General features: G+C 48.1%; 1 protein-coding gene and 1 long non-coding RNA gene across 2 annotated transcripts in view; one reads left to right on the forward strand and one right to left on the reverse strand.

Annotated features, from left to right (window-relative positions):
• The window catches only part of TNFRSF10A (TNF receptor superfamily member 10a), a 35093-nt gene extending 23076 nt beyond the window's left edge, over nucleotides 1-12017 (reverse strand). The window contains exon 1 of the mRNA XM_007961932.3: nucleotides 11318-12017. Within this exon, the coding sequence (XP_007960123.3) occupies nucleotides 11318-11623 (306 nt within the window). The 5' untranslated portion in view covers nucleotides 11624-12017. The remainder of the gene's footprint in view (nucleotides 1-11317) is intronic.
• LOC103215473 (uncharacterized) lies at nucleotides 11993-18184 on the forward strand. The gene is made up of 5 exons (XR_490156.3): nucleotides 11993-12700; nucleotides 15299-15386; nucleotides 17198-17514; nucleotides 17677-17831; nucleotides 17953-18184. It is a non-coding gene; the product is annotated as an uncharacterized lncRNA (long non-coding RNA).
• The last annotated feature ends 210 nt before the right edge of the window (nucleotides 18185-18394 follow it).

Genomic DNA, 18394 nt, shown 5'->3' on the forward strand with positions numbered 1-18394 from the left:
CTTCCCTGGCCTGGCCTGGCCTTCCCTCCCTTCCCTGGCCTGGCCGGCCTTCCCTTCCCAGGCCTCGCCTGGCCGGCCTTCCCTTCCCTGGCCTGGCCTTCCCTTCCCTGGCCTGGCCTGGCCTTCCCTTCCCTTGCCTGGCCTGGCCTTCCGTTCCCTGGCCTGGTCTTCCCTTCCCTGGCCTGGCCTGGCCGGCCTTCCCTTCCCTGGCCTGGCCTGGCCTGGCCTTCCCTTCCCTGGCCTGGCCGGCCTTCCCTTCCCTGGCCTGGCCTGGCCTGGCCTGGCCGGCCTTCCCTTCCCTGGCCTGGCCTGGCCTTCCCTTCCCTGGCCTGGCCTGGCCGGCTTTCCCTTCCCTGGCCTGGCCGGCCTTCCCTTCCCTGGCCTCGCCTGGCCAGCCTTCCCTTCCCAAGCCTGGCCGACCTTCCCTTCCCAAGCCTGGCCTGGCCGGCCTTCCCTTCCCTGGCCTGGCCTGGCCGGCCTTCCCTTCCCTGGCCTTGCCTGGCTGGCCTTCCCATCCCTGGCCTGGCCTGGCCTTCCCTTCCCTAACCTGGCCGGCCTTCCCTTCCCAAGCCTGGCCGACCTTCCCTTCCCAAGCCTGGCCTGGCCGGCCTTCCCTTCCCTGGCCTGGCCTGGCCGGCCTTCCCTTCCTGGCCTTGCCTGGCTGGCCTTCCCATCCCTAGCCTGGCCTGGCCTTCCCTTCCCTAACCTGGCCGGCCTTCCCTTCCCTGGCCTCACCTGGCCGGCCTTCCCTTCCCTGGCCTGGCCTGGCCTGGCCAGCCTTCCCTTCCCTGGCCTGGCCTGGCCGGCCTTCCCTTCCCTTCCCTGGCCTGGCCTGGACGGCCTTCCCTGGCCTGGCCTGGCCTTCCCTGGCCTGGCCTGGCCAGCCTTCCCTTCCCTGGCCTCACCTGGCCGGCCTTCCCTTCCCTGGCCTGTCCTGGTCTTCCCTTCCCTTGCCTGGCCTGGCCTTCCCTCCCTTCCCTGGCCTGGCCTGGCTGGCCTTCCCTTCCCTGGCCTGGCCGGCCTTCCCTTCCCTGGCCTGGCCTGGCCTGGCCAGCCTTCCCTTCCCTGGCCTGGCCTGGCCGGCCTTCCCTTCCCTTCCCTGGCCTGGCCTGGACGGCCTTCCCTGGCCTGCCCTGGCCGGCCTTCCCTTCCCTGGCCTGGCCTGGCCTTCCCTGACCTGGCCTGGGTGGCCTTTCCCGGCCTGGCCTGGCCTGGCCGGCCGTCCCTGGCCAGGCCGGGCCAGGGAAGGGGAGGGAAGGCCGGGGAAGGCCGGGCCGGGCCGGGGAAGGCCGGGGAAGGCCGGGGAAGGCCGGGCCGGGCCAGGGAAGGGAAGGGAAGGCCGGGACGGGCCGGCCGGGCCGGGCCGGGGAAGGGAAGGGAAGGCCGAGCCGGGCCGTCCGGGCCGGGGAAGGGAAGGGAAGGCCGGGCTGGCCAGGGAAGGGGAAGGGGAAGGGCGAGAAGGGGAAGGAGGAGGACCAGAAGGACGAAGCTGTTAAAAATAGCTTAGGCTGAGCTTAGTTTGACTGCTGCCAGGATTTAAAAGAGATCAAATGCAACCCCTTTCTACATAAAAGTCTCTCTAGTATTTGGTGACAGCTACGTTAGTGTCTGTTCCTCAAACTCTGTTTCCCTTTTCTGCTCTCACAGTCCTATTTCCTTGTGTAGTACCTGGCTTGTATCTTGTGACCTGCTAGAGCCACCTGTTAGTTCTAGTAGTTCTCTGCAAATGAAGGTAGTCCCACTCCTTCCTTCCCAATTATTCTGTCTTTCTCTCCTGCCATACTGCATTGGCTAGGACCCTGAGTTCAATGCCAAATGGATGTGATCTACAGGAACATGCTTGGAATTGGTCCTAATCATGGAATGAACGCATTCAATATTCTACTATTTTAACAGATGTTAGCCATAGCTTTTATACATGCATTTAATCAGTTTTAAGGAAGTTCTCTTCTGTTTCTAAAGAGAATTATTAAATCATAAATGGAAGTCAGAGTTTGTCAAATGTTCTTTCTGCTTCCATTGATGTGTTTATATAGCTTTTCTCCTTCATGCTGTTAATATCATGAGTAACATTAATTTTCAGATCTTAATCCAACTGTATTCCTGGAATAAACCCTACTTTCTTACAGCGTATTATCTTCTTGGAGAATTTAATTGGCTATTGTTGAATTAAGGATTTTTACATCTGTATCTATAATAGATATTGATCAGTATTTTTCTTTTTTTGTAACTTCTGTCAGATTCTGGTGTCAGAATGATGTTTGCCTTTTAAAACAGTGAAGAAGTTTTTCCTCCTTCTTTATGTCCTGAAACAATTTGTCAACTGTTGGTGTTTCTTCCAAAAATATTTATAGAATTCAGTGAAATGACATGGGCCTACAGTTTTCATCATGTGAGCATTTAAACAATGAATTTCACCAGGGAGGGTGGCTCACGCCTGTAATCTCAGCAGTTGGGAAGCCAAGATGGGCAGATCACCTGAGGTCAGGAGTTCAAGACCAGCCTCGCCAACATGGTGAAATCCCACCTCTACCAAAAATACAAAAAAATTAGCTGACCATGGTGGTGGGTGCCTGTAATCCCAGCTTCTCAGGAAGCTGAGGCAGAAGAATCGCTTGAACCCAGGAGGCAAAGGTTCCAGTGAGCCAAGATTACACCACTGCACTCCCGCCTGCGTGACAGAGCGAGACTCCAACTCAAAAAATAACATAAATAAATAAACAAACAAACAATGAATTCCAATTCATAGACAGCTTTAGGAATATTTAAATTATCTTTACTTCTGATGGCTATTTTGCTAAGTAGTGTTTTTTAAGAAATTTGTCTATTTAATCTAAGTTGTCAAATTGATCGGCATAGTTATTCGTAAGAGCCCACTATTATCCTTTTAATGGCTGTAGAGCTTGTAATAATATCCCATCATTAATTCTTGATATTGGTATTTTGTGCTGTTGTTCTTTTTTTCTTTTAAAGTTTGGTTTATTACTTTTTTTTTTTCTGAGATGGAGTTTCACTCTTGTTGCCCAGGCTGGAGTGCAGTGGTGCAATCTTGGCTCACTGCAACCTCTGCCTCCCAGGTTCAAGCGATTCTCCTGCCTCAGCCTCTCAAGTAGCTGGGATTACAGGCATGCACCAGCACGCCTGGCTAATTTTTTATTTTTAGTAGAGACAGGGTTTCTCCATGTTGGTCAGGCTGGTCTCAAACTTCAGACCTCAGGTGATCTGCCCGCCTCGGCCTCCCAAAGTGCTGGGATTACAGAGATGAGCCACCTCCCCCAACCAGTTTATTACTTTTATTAATTTTGTTGATCATTTAGGAGAACCAACTCTTGGCTTGCTGATTCCTTTAATTGTTTGAATTCTATTTCATTGATTTCAGTCTTATTATTTCCTTGTCATCTTGGTACTACCTTTGAGTTTAATTTATACTTACTTTACGGGTGAGTAATGCAGACCTCTGAGTCATTGATTTTGATGCCATTCTTCTTTTAATCCTTAAGAACTTTACTGAGATATACTTTATATATCATATAATTCTTTAAATATATTTACAGAAGTGTATAACCATCAATAAAATCAATTTTTGAACATTTTCATCATCACCCCAAAAAGAAACTCCAGGCCAGGCACAGCGACTTACGCCTGTAATCCCAGCACTTTGGGAGGCTGAGGTAGGTGGATCATGAGGTCAGGAGTTCAAGACCAGCCTGGTTAACATGGTGAAACCTCATCTCTACTAAAAATACAAAAATGAGCCAGGTGTAGTGGCAGGCGCCTGTAGTCCCAGTTACTCGGGAGGCTGAGGCAGGAGAATCGCTTGAACCCAGCAGGCAGAGGCTGCAGTGAGCCAGGATCGTGCCACTACACTCCAGCCTGGGCGACAGAATGAGACATCATCTCAAAAAAAAAAAAAAGAAAGAAAAGGAAAAGAAATGCTTTGAATCCTCTTTTGATTTCATCCATGAACTATGAGTTATTTATAAATATGTTGCTTAATATTCACATTTTGGGAGTCTTTCTAGATTTTGTTATTGCTTAACACTTTAACTTCATTAAGATTAGAGAACACATTTTATATAATTTCCTTCGTTTTAAATGTTTTTAGATTTGTTTGATAGTTCACAACATGGTCTATCTTGGTAAATACCATGTTCATAGAAAAGAAGGTATCTCCCATAGATGTTGCATGTGTGCTCTATAAATGTCAATTAAGTCAACGTGGTTGAAAATGTTCAGATCTGTTATTTTACTGTTTTCATCTGATCATTCTATCAATTGCTGAGAAGGGGGTGACATGATCTCCCTTTAATCCTTTTGAGCGTTGCTTCATGTATTTTAAAGCTTTATACACACATTTATGATCATTATGCCTTCTGATGAATTCTTTTTGTTTATTTGTTTGTTTTCCTTTTTTGAGACGGAGTCTGGCTCTGTCGCCAGGCTGGAGTGCAGTGGCACAATCTCGACTCACTGCAACCTCCGAATCCCTGGTTCAAGGGATTCTCCTGCCTCAGCCTCCCTAGTAGCTAGGATTACAGGCGCACACCACCACACCCAGCTAATTTTTGTATTTTTAGTAGAGATGGGGTTTCACCAAGTTGACCAGGATGGTCTCTATCTCCAGACCTTGTGATCTGCCCGCCTCAGCCTCCCAAAGTGCTGGAATTACAAGTGTGAGCCACTGCGCCCGGCCTGAACTCACTTTTAACACTAAAAATAGTGGCTTAAAAAACAAAACAAAACAAAACAAAACCCTCTGCTAATAGCAAGTGAAAACCTGCCAACAAGCTCTTGGTGACTCTGGACCTGGGCAGTCCCCAGCCTTCTGTTCAGCTGTTCTTCCCACCTCTCATAGGAAACATAGTCTATGAAAGGCTGAGGACGTCACATCCGCGTTAGTGCAAGCTTCCTAGAACTCACATTACTCATTCATCCAAGGAGGGCACATCAGCACCTGGTGACCACACTGTGCAAGGAATCGTGGAGCATCAGGAACAAGGCACGACCCTCCCTTTCCTTAGGACAGTTCCAGTTCACAGGGAGATGAGGCACAGCCATCAATACCCCGAGTCATGAGGGGCTACCCTGGCAGAGGTGACAAATGCCATTGGTGGCAGGACACCGGTAGACATAGAGGGAAAAGTCCACACAGACAGGTTCCCAGGCAGAAAGGAAGTCAAGGCAGTGGGGGAGGGGAGTCAAAACAAGTGATGCTGGGACGCAGCTCTGAGGTTTGTGGGTGTCTCTGATTGAGGGAGATGGAAGGTGAGTCAGAGAAGTGAGGTTCTCAGTTCACAGATTTGGGCTCATGGGGGTGTGAGGGGGTGTGTGTGTGTGTGTGCGCGTGTGTGTGTGTAAGAGAGCAGGAGTGAGAGGTCTTGTTCCAGGTCTTCTCCATAGACTCTCCTGACCCTGCCTCTTCCTGAGATGAGTCATTCACCAGGGGGTTTCCTGCCTTGTTCTTCCTGGACCAGTATTGTGTTAGGCTGTTTTAGAGGCAAGTTTGATATTCACACTGTGATTTCCTCCTTCAGGCATAGACACCCTAAAAAATGCCTTGTTGATCTTAAAATGAGCAACTCAATTGTTCTGAGGTTGGCTGTGGTTGGAAATCTGCTTCCTTTGGGTCTTTGTGGCTTTTTTCTTTCTTTGTTCTTTTGGTATAAAAAGACCCCTGGGTTAAGAAGCAAGCCATCTGTCTTGTAGTCTCGGGCCAGCCTCATGGTCTGGGGTAAACCACTTCTTCTCTAAACATGTTTATCATTCTGGAAATAAGACGTGGCTTTAAATGACTTCTCAGGGACCCCCAGCTTTGACCCAGTGCTAGGCGAATGCAGGCCTCATGAACAAGCACCGAATACTCCCTGGGAAAGGTCAGCAGAACCCAGTGACCCAATCACTGCTGCTGTCCCCGAGGGTCACTCATCCTCCTGTCCAGTCCCTCCACTGAATGAATGTTCTGCATCTCATGCTGCTCGTCTAAAACAAGGACAATGAGGGTTCCTGTACAGTCTGGTTGTAAGAGGATTAAGTGTGTTCATATGTGTATAAAGTGCTGAGAACAGAGCTTGGCACAGCACATGCTGTTGTTAGTACAATCGTTACTCTCAATGTTAACTTTAATGAAACCACATCCTCCACGCCAACAATACCATGAACTGGGGCCTTGCAACCGCACAGCCTCCCTCTGCCAAAGCCAAGTAGGGAGGGATGGCGTCCCTGGAGCCGGCACAGCCTCTCTGGAGGTGGGGGGTGGGGGAGGTGGCCCCCATGCTTCCTGATCGCCATTTAGGTCCCTGGTGACACCTCCTGCACCAGACTGTGGGCTTCAGGGAGCAGGATTGACACAGGCAGGGCTCATTTGTCCTCCCACCGGCACCAGGCACAGACATTCTCAGAGTAAAGGGCTCATGATCTACTTCCTGGGTGAATGACTTTTCCTCCAAGCCCATGAGGTGAGCCCAGTGGTGGCCTCAGCTCACCGCCTCAGGTCACAGGCTCCAGGCTCCAGCACAGGGACGGGACCCCAAAGAGCCCTGTGGACTCTGCTAAGGAACACCAGGAGCTCCCAGAGGCCAAGTGCAGGGCAGAGATGTGGAGAAGCAGCTGCTCAGAGGACCTTAGCCCTGCAGAGGCCGAAACATGGCTGCTATTATATAGAAGGGGAGGGCGAAAATGCTACAGGCATGGCTCCGGCAGATTATTTTTGCTACCATCCAAGTGCTGAAACCACTGTTAAGGAGAAAGTCTTCAAAGCAGTCGGAGAACAAAGATCTCCCCACAGACAAGCCAGGTGAGAGGGGCCGCCTAAGCCCAGAGAAACCACAGCAGGAGGAGGTAGCGGCAGAGAACCCGCCCCAGCCGGTGCTGCTCCCCTCTCCTCTTCACCAGGACGGTTCCCCTTTCCCTCAACTCAGTGCTGAGGCCAACAGCAGACACGGGGTGAGGGGGTGATGCACTTAACATGACCTAAGCCATACAAATGTATTACCAACAAACTCCAATGACTTAACTTTGAAATTTTCTTCATCTTAGTTTTTAAAGAGGTCATTCCTAGTTTCTCTCATTCCTACCAGTGCCCTGGACAGACTTGCCTACGGCCAGATGCACACACTTTCCACCTCTGAGCTGCACACACTTTCCCCCTCTGAGCTGTGGTCCCCTCATCTGTAAAATGTGATGATTCACATCCCCTCCTGGCCACAGGTGGGTGTCTGAGGTGCTGAGTGCACCCTGCTCTTCCCTACAAAGCAAACCCTTTCTCCTTTCCCCATTATCACAGATACCTGCCTGAGAATCCAGAAGAGCCCCTTCCCAGACCAACAGGCAGCTGCTACTATCAAGCAGGCCAGGTCCCAAATGCTGGGCACTTCCTCCTCCTAAATCTCATTTTCTCCCCAGACAAAATGAGAGCAACAAGCCCCATCTCCCTTAGGTTAGGAAAATACCCTGAATGAAGATGTGCAGTATCTGGCCAGGAGCAGGACACCAACAGTCCAACAGCACAGGCTTGGAGCATGGCACTGTCCCCACTGTCCCCGTCCCTGAAAGCGGGAGCCTCACTGCCCTGCCACTCCTGTATACAGGACAAGGATCAGAACTGGGACTGTGGCCTCTCAGTAGGGGCTGAGTGAGCAGCTATCTGCAGCCACGTGGATGGAGACCTCTCCTGCTCACTCTTCAAACTGCAACCAGTGCCGGGCGCCCACCAGAAGGAAAACTGGAAGGAAACGTGGCAGGTAAACCAGGCTGTGGCCCTGCAGTGCCATCTTTGTCCTCACTTGAAGTCTGGCTCCTCTGTTCCTCCACATCCCCTCCCCATGGCACCCCACCCCATTCCTTAGAACCTTCTGCCCCAAGCTCAGGGAGCCCGTGCTGAGGTGCAGGTAGGAGCAGGTGCAGCCTCTGCTGGGTGGAGGACAGGTGCCCTGGGGATCCAGAGTCCTGAGTGAGTGACACCAGCCCTGAGAGTGTGATTTGTCCTCCTACATGACAACACACATCTGCCAACACAGACCACTGTGGTTTACACAGGGCCTCTGCAGACTTTTATATCTGCCTATTTTGTAGGAAGGAGCTGGGGCCACAGCAGAGTCACACAGTCCACTGCCAATACAGTCCACTGCAGTTTATACTGGGCCTCAGCAGACTTTTATCTCTGTCTTATTTTACAGGAAGGAGCTGGGCCATACCAGAGTCACAGAGCTGAAGAGGAGCATGGACAACTCTGGCCGTCTTCAGCCTCCAGTCTCTGGGCTCTTTGACAGACTGACTGACTAAGCTTCAGAGCCTTCAGAATTTCTCATTTCCTACTTTGATAAAGAGAGAGGCAAGGTGGAAGGACCTGGCACAGAGATTGGGCCAGCCTAGCACTGACAGAGCCAGGACCTGGGGTCAGCAACTGAGCTCAGCTCCAGGCTCATCTGATGTCATCCTGACAGCCTGAGGACAGAGACCTTATCTCTATTCACAGGCATGGCCGGTGGCAGGGACTGGCCCCAGCTGACCTCGGTTTCCCAAGTGACTGGCCCCAGCTGACCTTGGTTTCCCAAGTGCAGAGGTGCGACTGCGGTCTTCCCCGCTCCCTCCCCAGCAGTCTAATCTGGAAGATTAGCTCTAGGTCATCTACTCCCAGTCTCAAAAAACTCCTGGATCCTTGAAAATCTCTAATAACACTGAAATAAAAAAATACAAACATTGAGGTCTATCATTTTTTACCTCTTAAGAGTCGCAAAGAATGGAAGTTCCATGTAGTAAGGGTGCAGGGACACGGGCACGCTTGTGTATTCTTGGTGTGAGAGTAAAATTGGTACAATCTTCTCCCAAAGGACAATTTAGCACTATCCAAACAAAATTCTAAATTAATGAGCTCATTGACCCAAGAATTCCTCTTTTAAAGGGCTGCCCGATACTCCAGAGAATATTGACATATGGACATATGATACATACAAGGGTTCTCACTACAATGCTGCTGGAATTAGTAAAAACAAAGGCAGGACATAATGTTAACAATTGCCCATAGGATGGAAGATTAAAATCAACTGTGGTTCACCCCATGTGTTTCACCCATGCACTAAATATTATGATGCTGTTAAAGAAAATGAGAGGCCGGGCGCGGTGGCTCACGCCTGTAATCCCAGCACTTTGGGAGGCCGAGGCGGGCGGATCACAAGGTCAGGAGATCGAGACCATGGTGAAACCCCGTCTCTACTAAAAATAGAAAAAATTAGCTGGGCGCAGTGGCGGGCGCCTGTAGTCCCAGCTACTCGGGAGGCTGAGGCAGGAGAATGGCGTGAACCCGGGAGGCGGAGCTTGCAGTGAGCCGAGATTGCGCCACTGCACTCCAGCCTGGGCGACAGAGCGAGACTCCGTCTCAAAAAAAAAAAAAAAAAAAAAAAAAAAAAAAGAAAATGAGATACATGCATGGACTGATAGAAAACATCTGATGTGATTTGTTGTTCAGTCAGAATTTTTAAAAGCTAAAGTACCTATAAATGCACAGGAAGAAGGCTGATGGATGGTGGGATGAGAGGGTCCTGTGGGATGGAAGAAGGCCTTGGTGTCTGCTATGGGTCCTTTGTCCCTGCCAGGTCTCATGTTGAAATCTGAACCCCAATGTAGCTGGTGGGGCCTGTTGGCGTTTGGGGTGGATCCCTCATGAAAGGCTTGGTGCCATACCTGCCCCCTCCCACATTCCCCCAGGAGTTGTCACTCTTAGTTTCCATGAGAGCTGGTTGTTAGAATGAACCTGGCCCCTCCCCCTCCCCTTTCGGAAATCGTCCCCCTCCCCCTGCCATCCTCCCCACCCCTTTCCCTGATGGGCAGAATCCAGCTGTCCTTCCCCTTCACCACCAGTGGAAGTTTCCTGAGGCCTTGCCAGAAGCAAATGCTGGTGTCATGCTTCTGGTACAGCCTGCAGAATCATGTGTCAAATAAACCTCTTTATAAATTATCCAGCCTCAAGTATTTTTTTATAGCCACACAAACGCACTGTCACATTTCCAAAACCACCAAATTCAGACGTTTGACCTTGTCTACACAGGAATCGCACTACATCCACCTGGAATCGCACTAGCCTGTCAAAAAGAAAAGCATCAACCGTGGGTTCCACCTAATATAAACTGATGTTTAAAACATAAATTCTGCAATTATTTGGAGATTACAAAATGCTATTGGTTTCCTGGATTTTGTTTAGTTTGTTAAACAAAAACACTTAAAATTTACCGACACTTGGAAGACTGGTTTATCTTTGAGGTAATTTAGCTTTTGTTTTGTTTTTCCTTAACATAGAACGAATCTGAAAGAGAACAATTGATAGAGACTTAATGAACTTGAAAGAGAACCGAAGGTATTGGCATTTTTCCAGACTGAGTGATTGCTTTCACAGGAAACGCTGCCTCCTGAAGGAAGGGCGTGCCCCGGTCTTGGCTGCCTGCCTCGTGGTCAATTCACTGCCCTGTACCTGTTGATGTGCAAGAAAGTGGCTGGAAGGAAACTGCTGCCGGTGTGCTTAGTGGACTCGAAACGGAAGACAACAAGCAGGGGAGAGAAAGTTACTTTTTCTGCCGGGCTGCGTGTTTAACCGATTTGTCTAAGAAAAGAAGGATGGAGGGCCGGGCGCGGTGGCTCACGCCTGTAATCCCAGCACTTGGGGAGGCCGAGGCGGGCGGATCTGGCTAACATGGTGAAACCCCATCTCTACCAAAAACACAAAAAATTAGCCGGGGGTGGTGGCAGGCGCCTGTAGTCCCAGCTACTCGGGAGGCTGAGGCAGGAGAATCGCTTGAACCCAGAAGGCGGAGGTTGCAGTGAGCCGAGATCGCGCCAACGCACTCCAGCCTGGGCGACAGAGCGAGACTCCGTTTCAAAAAAAAAAAGAGAGAGAGAGAGAAAAGAAGGATGGGGGTGGGGAGAGAATGAGGGAATGGGGAGGAGAATGGTGCTCCCCATTCACGCAGCCGGTGTGGCTCGGAGGTGGCTTGGAAGTTTACACACTTGAGCTCTATCGATTCTGAAACGTCCCGATACATCTTGAAGTGTGGGGAGGAAGGAGCTGCGCTAGGCAGCGGCCAACGTGGTGGAGTCCCCGGGCCCAGCCTCCTGCGGGAGGGGGTTCTGCTCCCTCCAGACCCCGGCCGCTCCTGCCTGGCCCCGGGGACCCCGCTCTTCCTCGGACTTCGACGACGGACTCCTCTGGCCGGACATGCCCCGCCACAAGCGACCAGGGCCAGGCACCCCCGCCGTGTCCCCCTCTCTCCCTGCCCCCTCCCGGCGCCAGGCGCGCTTTTCCCCAGGCAGGACCGCGATGGGGACTCACCTGCAGCAGGACCCCGACGACGACAAACTTGAGGGTCTTGTGGACCCGGAGCCCAGGGCTGGCTCCCTGTGCCGACCTGGGTCCTACGGCGCGCCCTGCCCGGGCCTGGGCACTGGGTCCCTGCTGTCCCATAGAGGTAGGGAGCGCTCCTCGGCCCCCGCCCCGCGGTTCAATCCTCCCCGCGGAAGAGCCCCACACTTTGCTGGGTGTGGCTGTGGCTGCCTCTGTCCCACTCGCTGCGCTCCCGGGATTCGGAGTCACTGCCAGGAACGCGCCCAGCTTCACTCCAGCTGGTGGTGGCGCCATCCTGCCAGGTCAATCCAAGAAGCAGCGTGCTTGGCTGTGATAGACAGAAGTTCGCATTCGGAGTTCAGGGCACCCCTGACCCCGCCCCCTTTTCGGGGCACCTGCGGCTCCTGTTGGCCAACCCTGAACTTCCTTCCTCTGTGACCGCCCTCGCCGCCCTCAGCTTCTGTTCCTCAAACACGGCCGCCGCCTGGATGCTGCTGCATTTGGAGTCGTTTTGCCACTGTCAAAACGACTGGTCCCAGCGCGAGGCTTCTCGGTCGGGAGTCGACCTCAGTCTCTCCGTGGCCGGATTCCTGGCGACTAGCAGGCACTCGGTGGACGGATGGGTAGCGGAATGAAGGGCACAGAGGCCGCCACCGCGGAATCTGGCCTCTAAGAGGCTTCTACGGCCTCTTCCGTCACTACCGGGCGAGTGATTCATCCTGCCTTTTTTTTTTTTTTTTTTTTTTTTTTTTTAAATGGAGTCTAGCTCTGTCGCCTAGCTGGAGTGCAGTGGCCCGATCTCGGCTCACTGCAACCTCCGCCTCCCGGGTTCAAGCGATTTTCCTGCCTCAGCCTCCTGAGTAACTGGGATTACAGGCGCCCGCCACCACGCCCAGCTAAGTTTTGTATTTTTAGTAGAGACGGGGTTTCACTGTTTTGGCCAGGCTGGTCTCGAACTCCTGACCTCGTGATCCGCCCTCCTTGGCCACCCAAAGTGCTGGGATTACAAGCGTGAGCCACCGAGCCTGGCGCATCCTGCTATTGGTCTCAGGTTTCCATGCCAGTGAAATGTCACCTCAACTCCACTGTCCCTGGTGTCAGGCAAGCCCGAGGGACCCAATTCTGCCTTTCCTCTGGATTTTCCTAACCTGTTAAGAGTCTTGAAAGTTCTTAAACCATAGGGGACTACCTGGTGCATGACAGGGATGCGACTTGGCGGCAGTCCCACGTGGAGGCAGGTCCTTTCCAGCAGTTCCTCCGCACCCAGCGCTTCGCGGGCCCAGGGAGCGGAAAATTAGCCTCCCGAAAGCCAGGCGAGTCACGGTCCTGCCTGCGAAGGGCTCCCAGGGCGACCTTGGGGCTGAGGAGTGGGTAAGAGAAAGGGGACGCTGATTGATGTTCATTTTTCTCCATATTTTACCGAGTTCCGGTACTATTTGTTGAAAAGACTTTCTTTTCGGCCGGGCGCGGTGGCTCACACCTGTAATCCCAGCACTTTGGGAGACCGAGGCTGGCGGATCACCTGAGGTCGGAAGTTCCAGACCAGCCTAACAGACATGGAGAAACCTCGTCTCTACTAAAAATACAAAATTAGCCAGGCGTGGTGGCGGATGCCTGTAATCCCACCTACTCGGGAGACTGAGGTAGGAGAATCGCTTGAACCCAAGAGGCGGAGGTTGCGGGGAGCCGAGATGGGGCCATTGCACGCACTCCAGCCTGCGCCACAAGAGGGAAACTCCGTCTCAAAAAAGAAAAGAAAACACTTTCTTTCCTTATCCAATAGCCTTATCACTTTTGTTGAAATTAAGTTGACCATATATATGTGTGTGTCCTTTTCTGGACTCTATTCTGTTCCGTTTATTTATTTGGCTATTCTCATGCTAATTACCACATTGTCCTAATTATGAGCTGTATAGTCAGTCTTGAAACTAGGCAGTTCAAGTCCTCCCCTTACTCCACACCTCTTAAATGGTTTATATTTCCATATATGTTTAATATAGAATTTTTTTTTCAATTAAAAAAGCCTGCTAGGATTTTAATTAGGATTGCCTTGAATGTAGATATCAATGGGAATAATTGACATTTTAACAATTTTGAGTCTTTCAATCCATGAAATTTATTTATTTATTTAGATATTCGTCACTTAAGCTTGACTATTTTGCAAACTTTCCATGTACAGGTATTGCATATCTTTTGTAAATATATTTCTAACTATTTTTGTTACTATTGCTAATGGAATTGGTTTAGCTTACCTTATTTTCAAATTGTTTGTTGCAACTATACAGAAATACAGTTGATTTTTGTGCATCGGTCTTGTATCCTATAGTACTGCTAAATTGATATAATATTTCTAGTTATTATTTTATAGATTATTTAGGATATTCTGTGTAAGCAATCCTATTGTCTGTAACTAAAAACTGTCTCGGCCGGGTGCGGTGGCTCAAACCTGTAATCCCAGCACTTTGGGAGGCCGAGACGGGCGGATCACGAGGTCAGGAGATCGAGACCATCCTGGCTAACACGGTGAAACCCCGTCTCTACTAAAAAATACAAAAAAACTAGCCGGGCGAGGTAGCGGGCGCCTGTAGTCCCAGCTACTGGGGAGGCTGAGGCAGGAGGCGTGAACCTGGGAGGCGGAGCTTGCAGTGAGCTGATATCCGGCCACTGCACTCCAGCCTGGACTACAGAGCGAGACTCCGTCTCAAAAAAAAAAAAAAAAAACTGTCTCAGTTCTTCCTTTCCAATCTTTATACCTTTTATTCATCTTTCTTGCTGAATTGCCCTGGATAGGATTTCCAGTACAATAAATAGAAATAGTTAAAGCAGACATGCTTATCTTATTCCCTATCTTAGAACACATTTAATTAATCACCATTAGATATGATGTTAGTAATAGTTTCCTCATAGATGCCTGCTGTAGTTTGAATGTCCTCTCCAAAACTTATGTTGAATTTATTTAATTAATTTATTTATCTGTTTATTTTTGAGACAGAGTCTTGCTCTGTCTCCCAGGCCGGAGTGCAAGTGGCCTGATCTTGGCTCATTGCAACCTCCACCTCCCAGGTCCGAGCAATTCTCCTGCCCCAGCCTCCCCAGTAGCTGGGACTACAGGCACACGCCACCATGACGGGCTAATTTTTGTATTTTTAGCAGAAACGGGGTTTCACCGTGTTGCCCAGGCTGCTCGCGAAATCCTGAGCTCAGGCAATCCGCCCGCCTCCACCTCCCAAGGTGCTGGGATTACAGGCATGAACCACCACGCCTGCCTTTTTTTTTTTTTTTTTTTTTTTTTTTTTTAAGACGAGTCTCGCTCTGTTGTCCAAGCTAGAGTGCTGTGGCACGATCTCAGCTCACTGCAACCTGGGCCTCTGGATTCAAGCGATTTTCCCACCTCAGCCTCCCGAGTAGGTGGGATTACAGGCACACACCACCACCACACCCAGCTAATTTTTGTATTTTTAGTAGAGACGGGGTTTCACCATGTTGGCCAGGGAGGTGGGGCCTTTAAGAGGTGATGTAGCTCATGAGGGCTCCATCTTCATGAATGGATTAACGCTATTGTCTCAGGAGTGGGTTAATTTTCATGTGAGTAGGTTCCTGATAAAAAAAATAATGAGTTGCCGGGCGCGATGGCTCAAGCCTGTAATCCCAGCACTTTGGGAGGCCGAGACGGGCAGATCAAGAGGTCAGGAGATCGAGACCATCCTGGCTAAAATGGCGAAACCCCGTCTCTACTAAAAAATACAAAAAACTAGTGGGTCGAGGTGGTGGGCGCCTGTAGTCCCAGTTACTCGGGAGGCTGAGGCAGGAGAATGGCGTAAACCCGGGAGGCGGAGCTTGCAGTGAGCTGAGATCCGGCCACTGCACTCCAGCCTGGGCAACAGAGCAAGACTCCATCTCAAAAAAATAAATAAATAAATAAAAAAGAATAATGAGTTTGATACGATTTCCTCCCTCTCTCTCTCCTAGGCCTGCTTCTGCCTTCTGCGCTTCTGCTGTGTGGTGACCCTCACCAGAGGACAGCTTCATGCTCTTGGACTTCCCAGCCTCAAGAACTGTAAGAAATAAATTTCTTTGTAAGTTGCCCACTCTGTGGTGTTCTGTTATAGCAGCAGGAAATGGACTAAGACAGTGCCCTTTATCAGATCAAATTCCCTTTCATTTCTACTTTGCTATTTTTATCATTAATAGAGTGTGAAACATAACAATAACAAACAATAACATTTGACACATTGAAACGTTATTTTTTGGCATCTATTGAGATGATTATATTGTTTTTCTCCTTTGTGCTATTCAAATGTTTAATCACATTGACTTTCAAATGTTGCACCTACCTTGAATTCCTGGGTTAAATTTCACCTGTCATGATGTATTATCTTTTTCACATATTGCTAGGTTTGGTTTGCTAATACTTTCTTAAGCATATGTTTGTGTCTGTATTCATGAGAGATACTGATTTATCATTGTCTTTTTCTGTAATATCTTTCTAAGTTTGGGTATCATCATTATTCTGGCTTTATAAAATAAACTCCATTTTCTTGAGAGTCTTTTAAGATTGGTATTATGTCTTCCTTCAATGTTTGATAACATTCATCAGTAACACTATCTGGACTTGGTGATAATTTTTGTTGTTTTTCTTTTGGGGTATGTATGTGTTTGAAGGTTTTTGATAACAAATTCAAATCCTATAATATGAGTTTTTCAGATTTTCTATTATTTTATGTGTCTCTTTTGACAAGTAAAAATTTTCAAGGCATTTGTCTCTTTTATTTGAGTTCTTAAATATATTGGCATAAAGTTGCTCATAACATTCCCTTATTATCCTTAGCAATCATAGTGATGTCCTCTCTTTTATTTTGATAACTTACATTTTGTCTCTCTCTCTTTGATGAGTTTCGCTAATGATTTATTATTCTTTTCAAATAGCTATGCTGTCTATGTTAACTTTATTACTCTCAGGGTTTTTCTCTTTTCTGTTCTATAGATTTTCTCTCATTATTGCCTTTCTTATACTTATTCTGGGTTTATATCGCTTTATTGCTCTTCTTTTTTTTTTTTTTTTTTTTTTCCTATTTTTTTTGAGACACAGTCTCGCTCTGTTGCCCAGGCTGGAATGCAGTGGCATGATCTTGGCTCACTGCAATCTCTGCCTCTCAGGTTCAAGCAATTCTCCTGCCTCAGCCGCCCAAGTAACTGGGACTACAGGCGCCTGCCACCAAGCCCGCCTAAATTTTTTTGTATTTTTAGTAGAGACAGGGTTTCACCATGTTAGCCAGGATGGTCTCAATCTCCTGACCTTGTGATCCACCCACCTTGGCCTCCCAAAGTGCTGGGATTACAGGAGTGAGCCATTGTTCCTGGCCTGCTCTTTTTTTTTTTTAGCTTTTAAGTGGAAACCTAGATCATTGATTTCTATCCTTTTTTCTTTACTAACATAAGCACTCATACTCTCTATGTCCTGCTGTAGTTATGTCCTACAAATTTACAAATTTTGATATTTAGGAATCGTCATTTAGTTTGAATATTTTCTGATTTCTACAGGCTTTCTTCTCTGACCCACGGTGGTTTAAACTGCAAATATGAAAGTCTTTTTTGTATATCTTATTGACTTCTAATTCGATTTCACTGCAACTAAAGAAAGTATTCTGTATGATTTCAATACTTTTAAATTTTTAAGACTCTTTGTAGGCCCAGAATAGGGTCTACCTTAGTAAACATACTACGTGCACTCTAAAAGAATGAACATTCTACAGTTGTTGGGTATAGTATTCTATGAATGTTTATTAGGCCAAGTTGATTGATAATTTTTCAGATTGTCTATGACTTCATTGATTTTTTCTTTTTCTTTTCTTTTTTTTCTTTTGACAGAGTCTTGCTCTGTTGCCCAGGCTAGAATGCAGAGGCACCATCTTGGCTCACTGCAACCTCCGCCTGCCACGTTCAAGGGATTCTCCTGCCTCAGCCTCCCAAATAGCTGGGATTACAGGCACCTGCCACCATGCCCAGCTAATTTTTGTATTTTCAGCAGAGACGAGGTTTTACCATGTTGACCAGGCTGGTCTTGAACCCCTGACCTCAAGTGATCTGCCAACCTCAGCCTCCCGAAGTGATGAGATTACAGTCATGAGCCACCATGCCCGGCCTCCATCTTTTACTTTCAGTCTATCTGAAGCTTTATATTTAAGGTGCATATATTTTAGACAGTTAATAATTTCAGCTTGCTTTTTTTTTTTTTCTAGTTGGGGAAACTCTGCGTTTTAATTGGATTATTTATTCTGGTTACATTTGTTGTTATAAAATTTGGAAAGTTCAATCTGCCACAATGTTTTCACTTCCTGTTTTTAAAGGGCATTCTCAATGAGTGTGAACAAAAAGTCAACAGCTTTCTTTCACCATTTCACACATCCTGAGCCTCCGTTGTTTTGAGTCAGTTGTCATTCATACCTTTGTTCCCTGTGAATGCACAAAATTTGCTCTGTACAATTGACTATGATGTGTCCAGGTAGGGTTTTCTTTACATTTATTTTTATGAGGGGTTAATGAATTTTTTGGATCTGTAAGTTGATGTTTTTTCACTACATTTGAGAATATATCAACTTTTTTTTTTCTTTAATCTTTTCCAGCCATTTCTTCTTGGTCCCTGGATCCATGTGTACTGCATGACATGGTACCACAAGTCACGGAGACTCACTTCCTTGTTTTCTTTCAGTTTCATTTTCCCTTGTACTTCAGATGGAATGATATCTATTGATCTCTTTTCGAGTTCACTCACTCTTTCTTCTGTAATGCTCAATCTCTCTTAAGAAAGTCCAAATAAATTTTTCATTTCAGAGAGTGGAATTTTCAGTTCTAAAATGTCCATTTGGTTCTTGTTTTATAGTTATCATACATATGCTGAAATAGATTATCTTCCACTTATGTCAACAATCTTCTCTGTAGACCCAACATATATTTTATAGCTCCCCAAAAGAGATTCTATTATGAATCAGCATTAAAAACCACTGTGAAGACAGAAACTCTACCTAGAAAGAGTGAGGTTTTTATGGTTTGGGTTTTGTTTTTTGG

This window comes from Chlorocebus sabaeus, chromosome 8, assembly GCF_047675955.1.
Source record: "Chlorocebus sabaeus isolate Y175 chromosome 8, mChlSab1.0.hap1, whole genome shotgun sequence".
Taxonomy (NCBI): domain Eukaryota; kingdom Metazoa; phylum Chordata; class Mammalia; order Primates; family Cercopithecidae; genus Chlorocebus; species Chlorocebus sabaeus.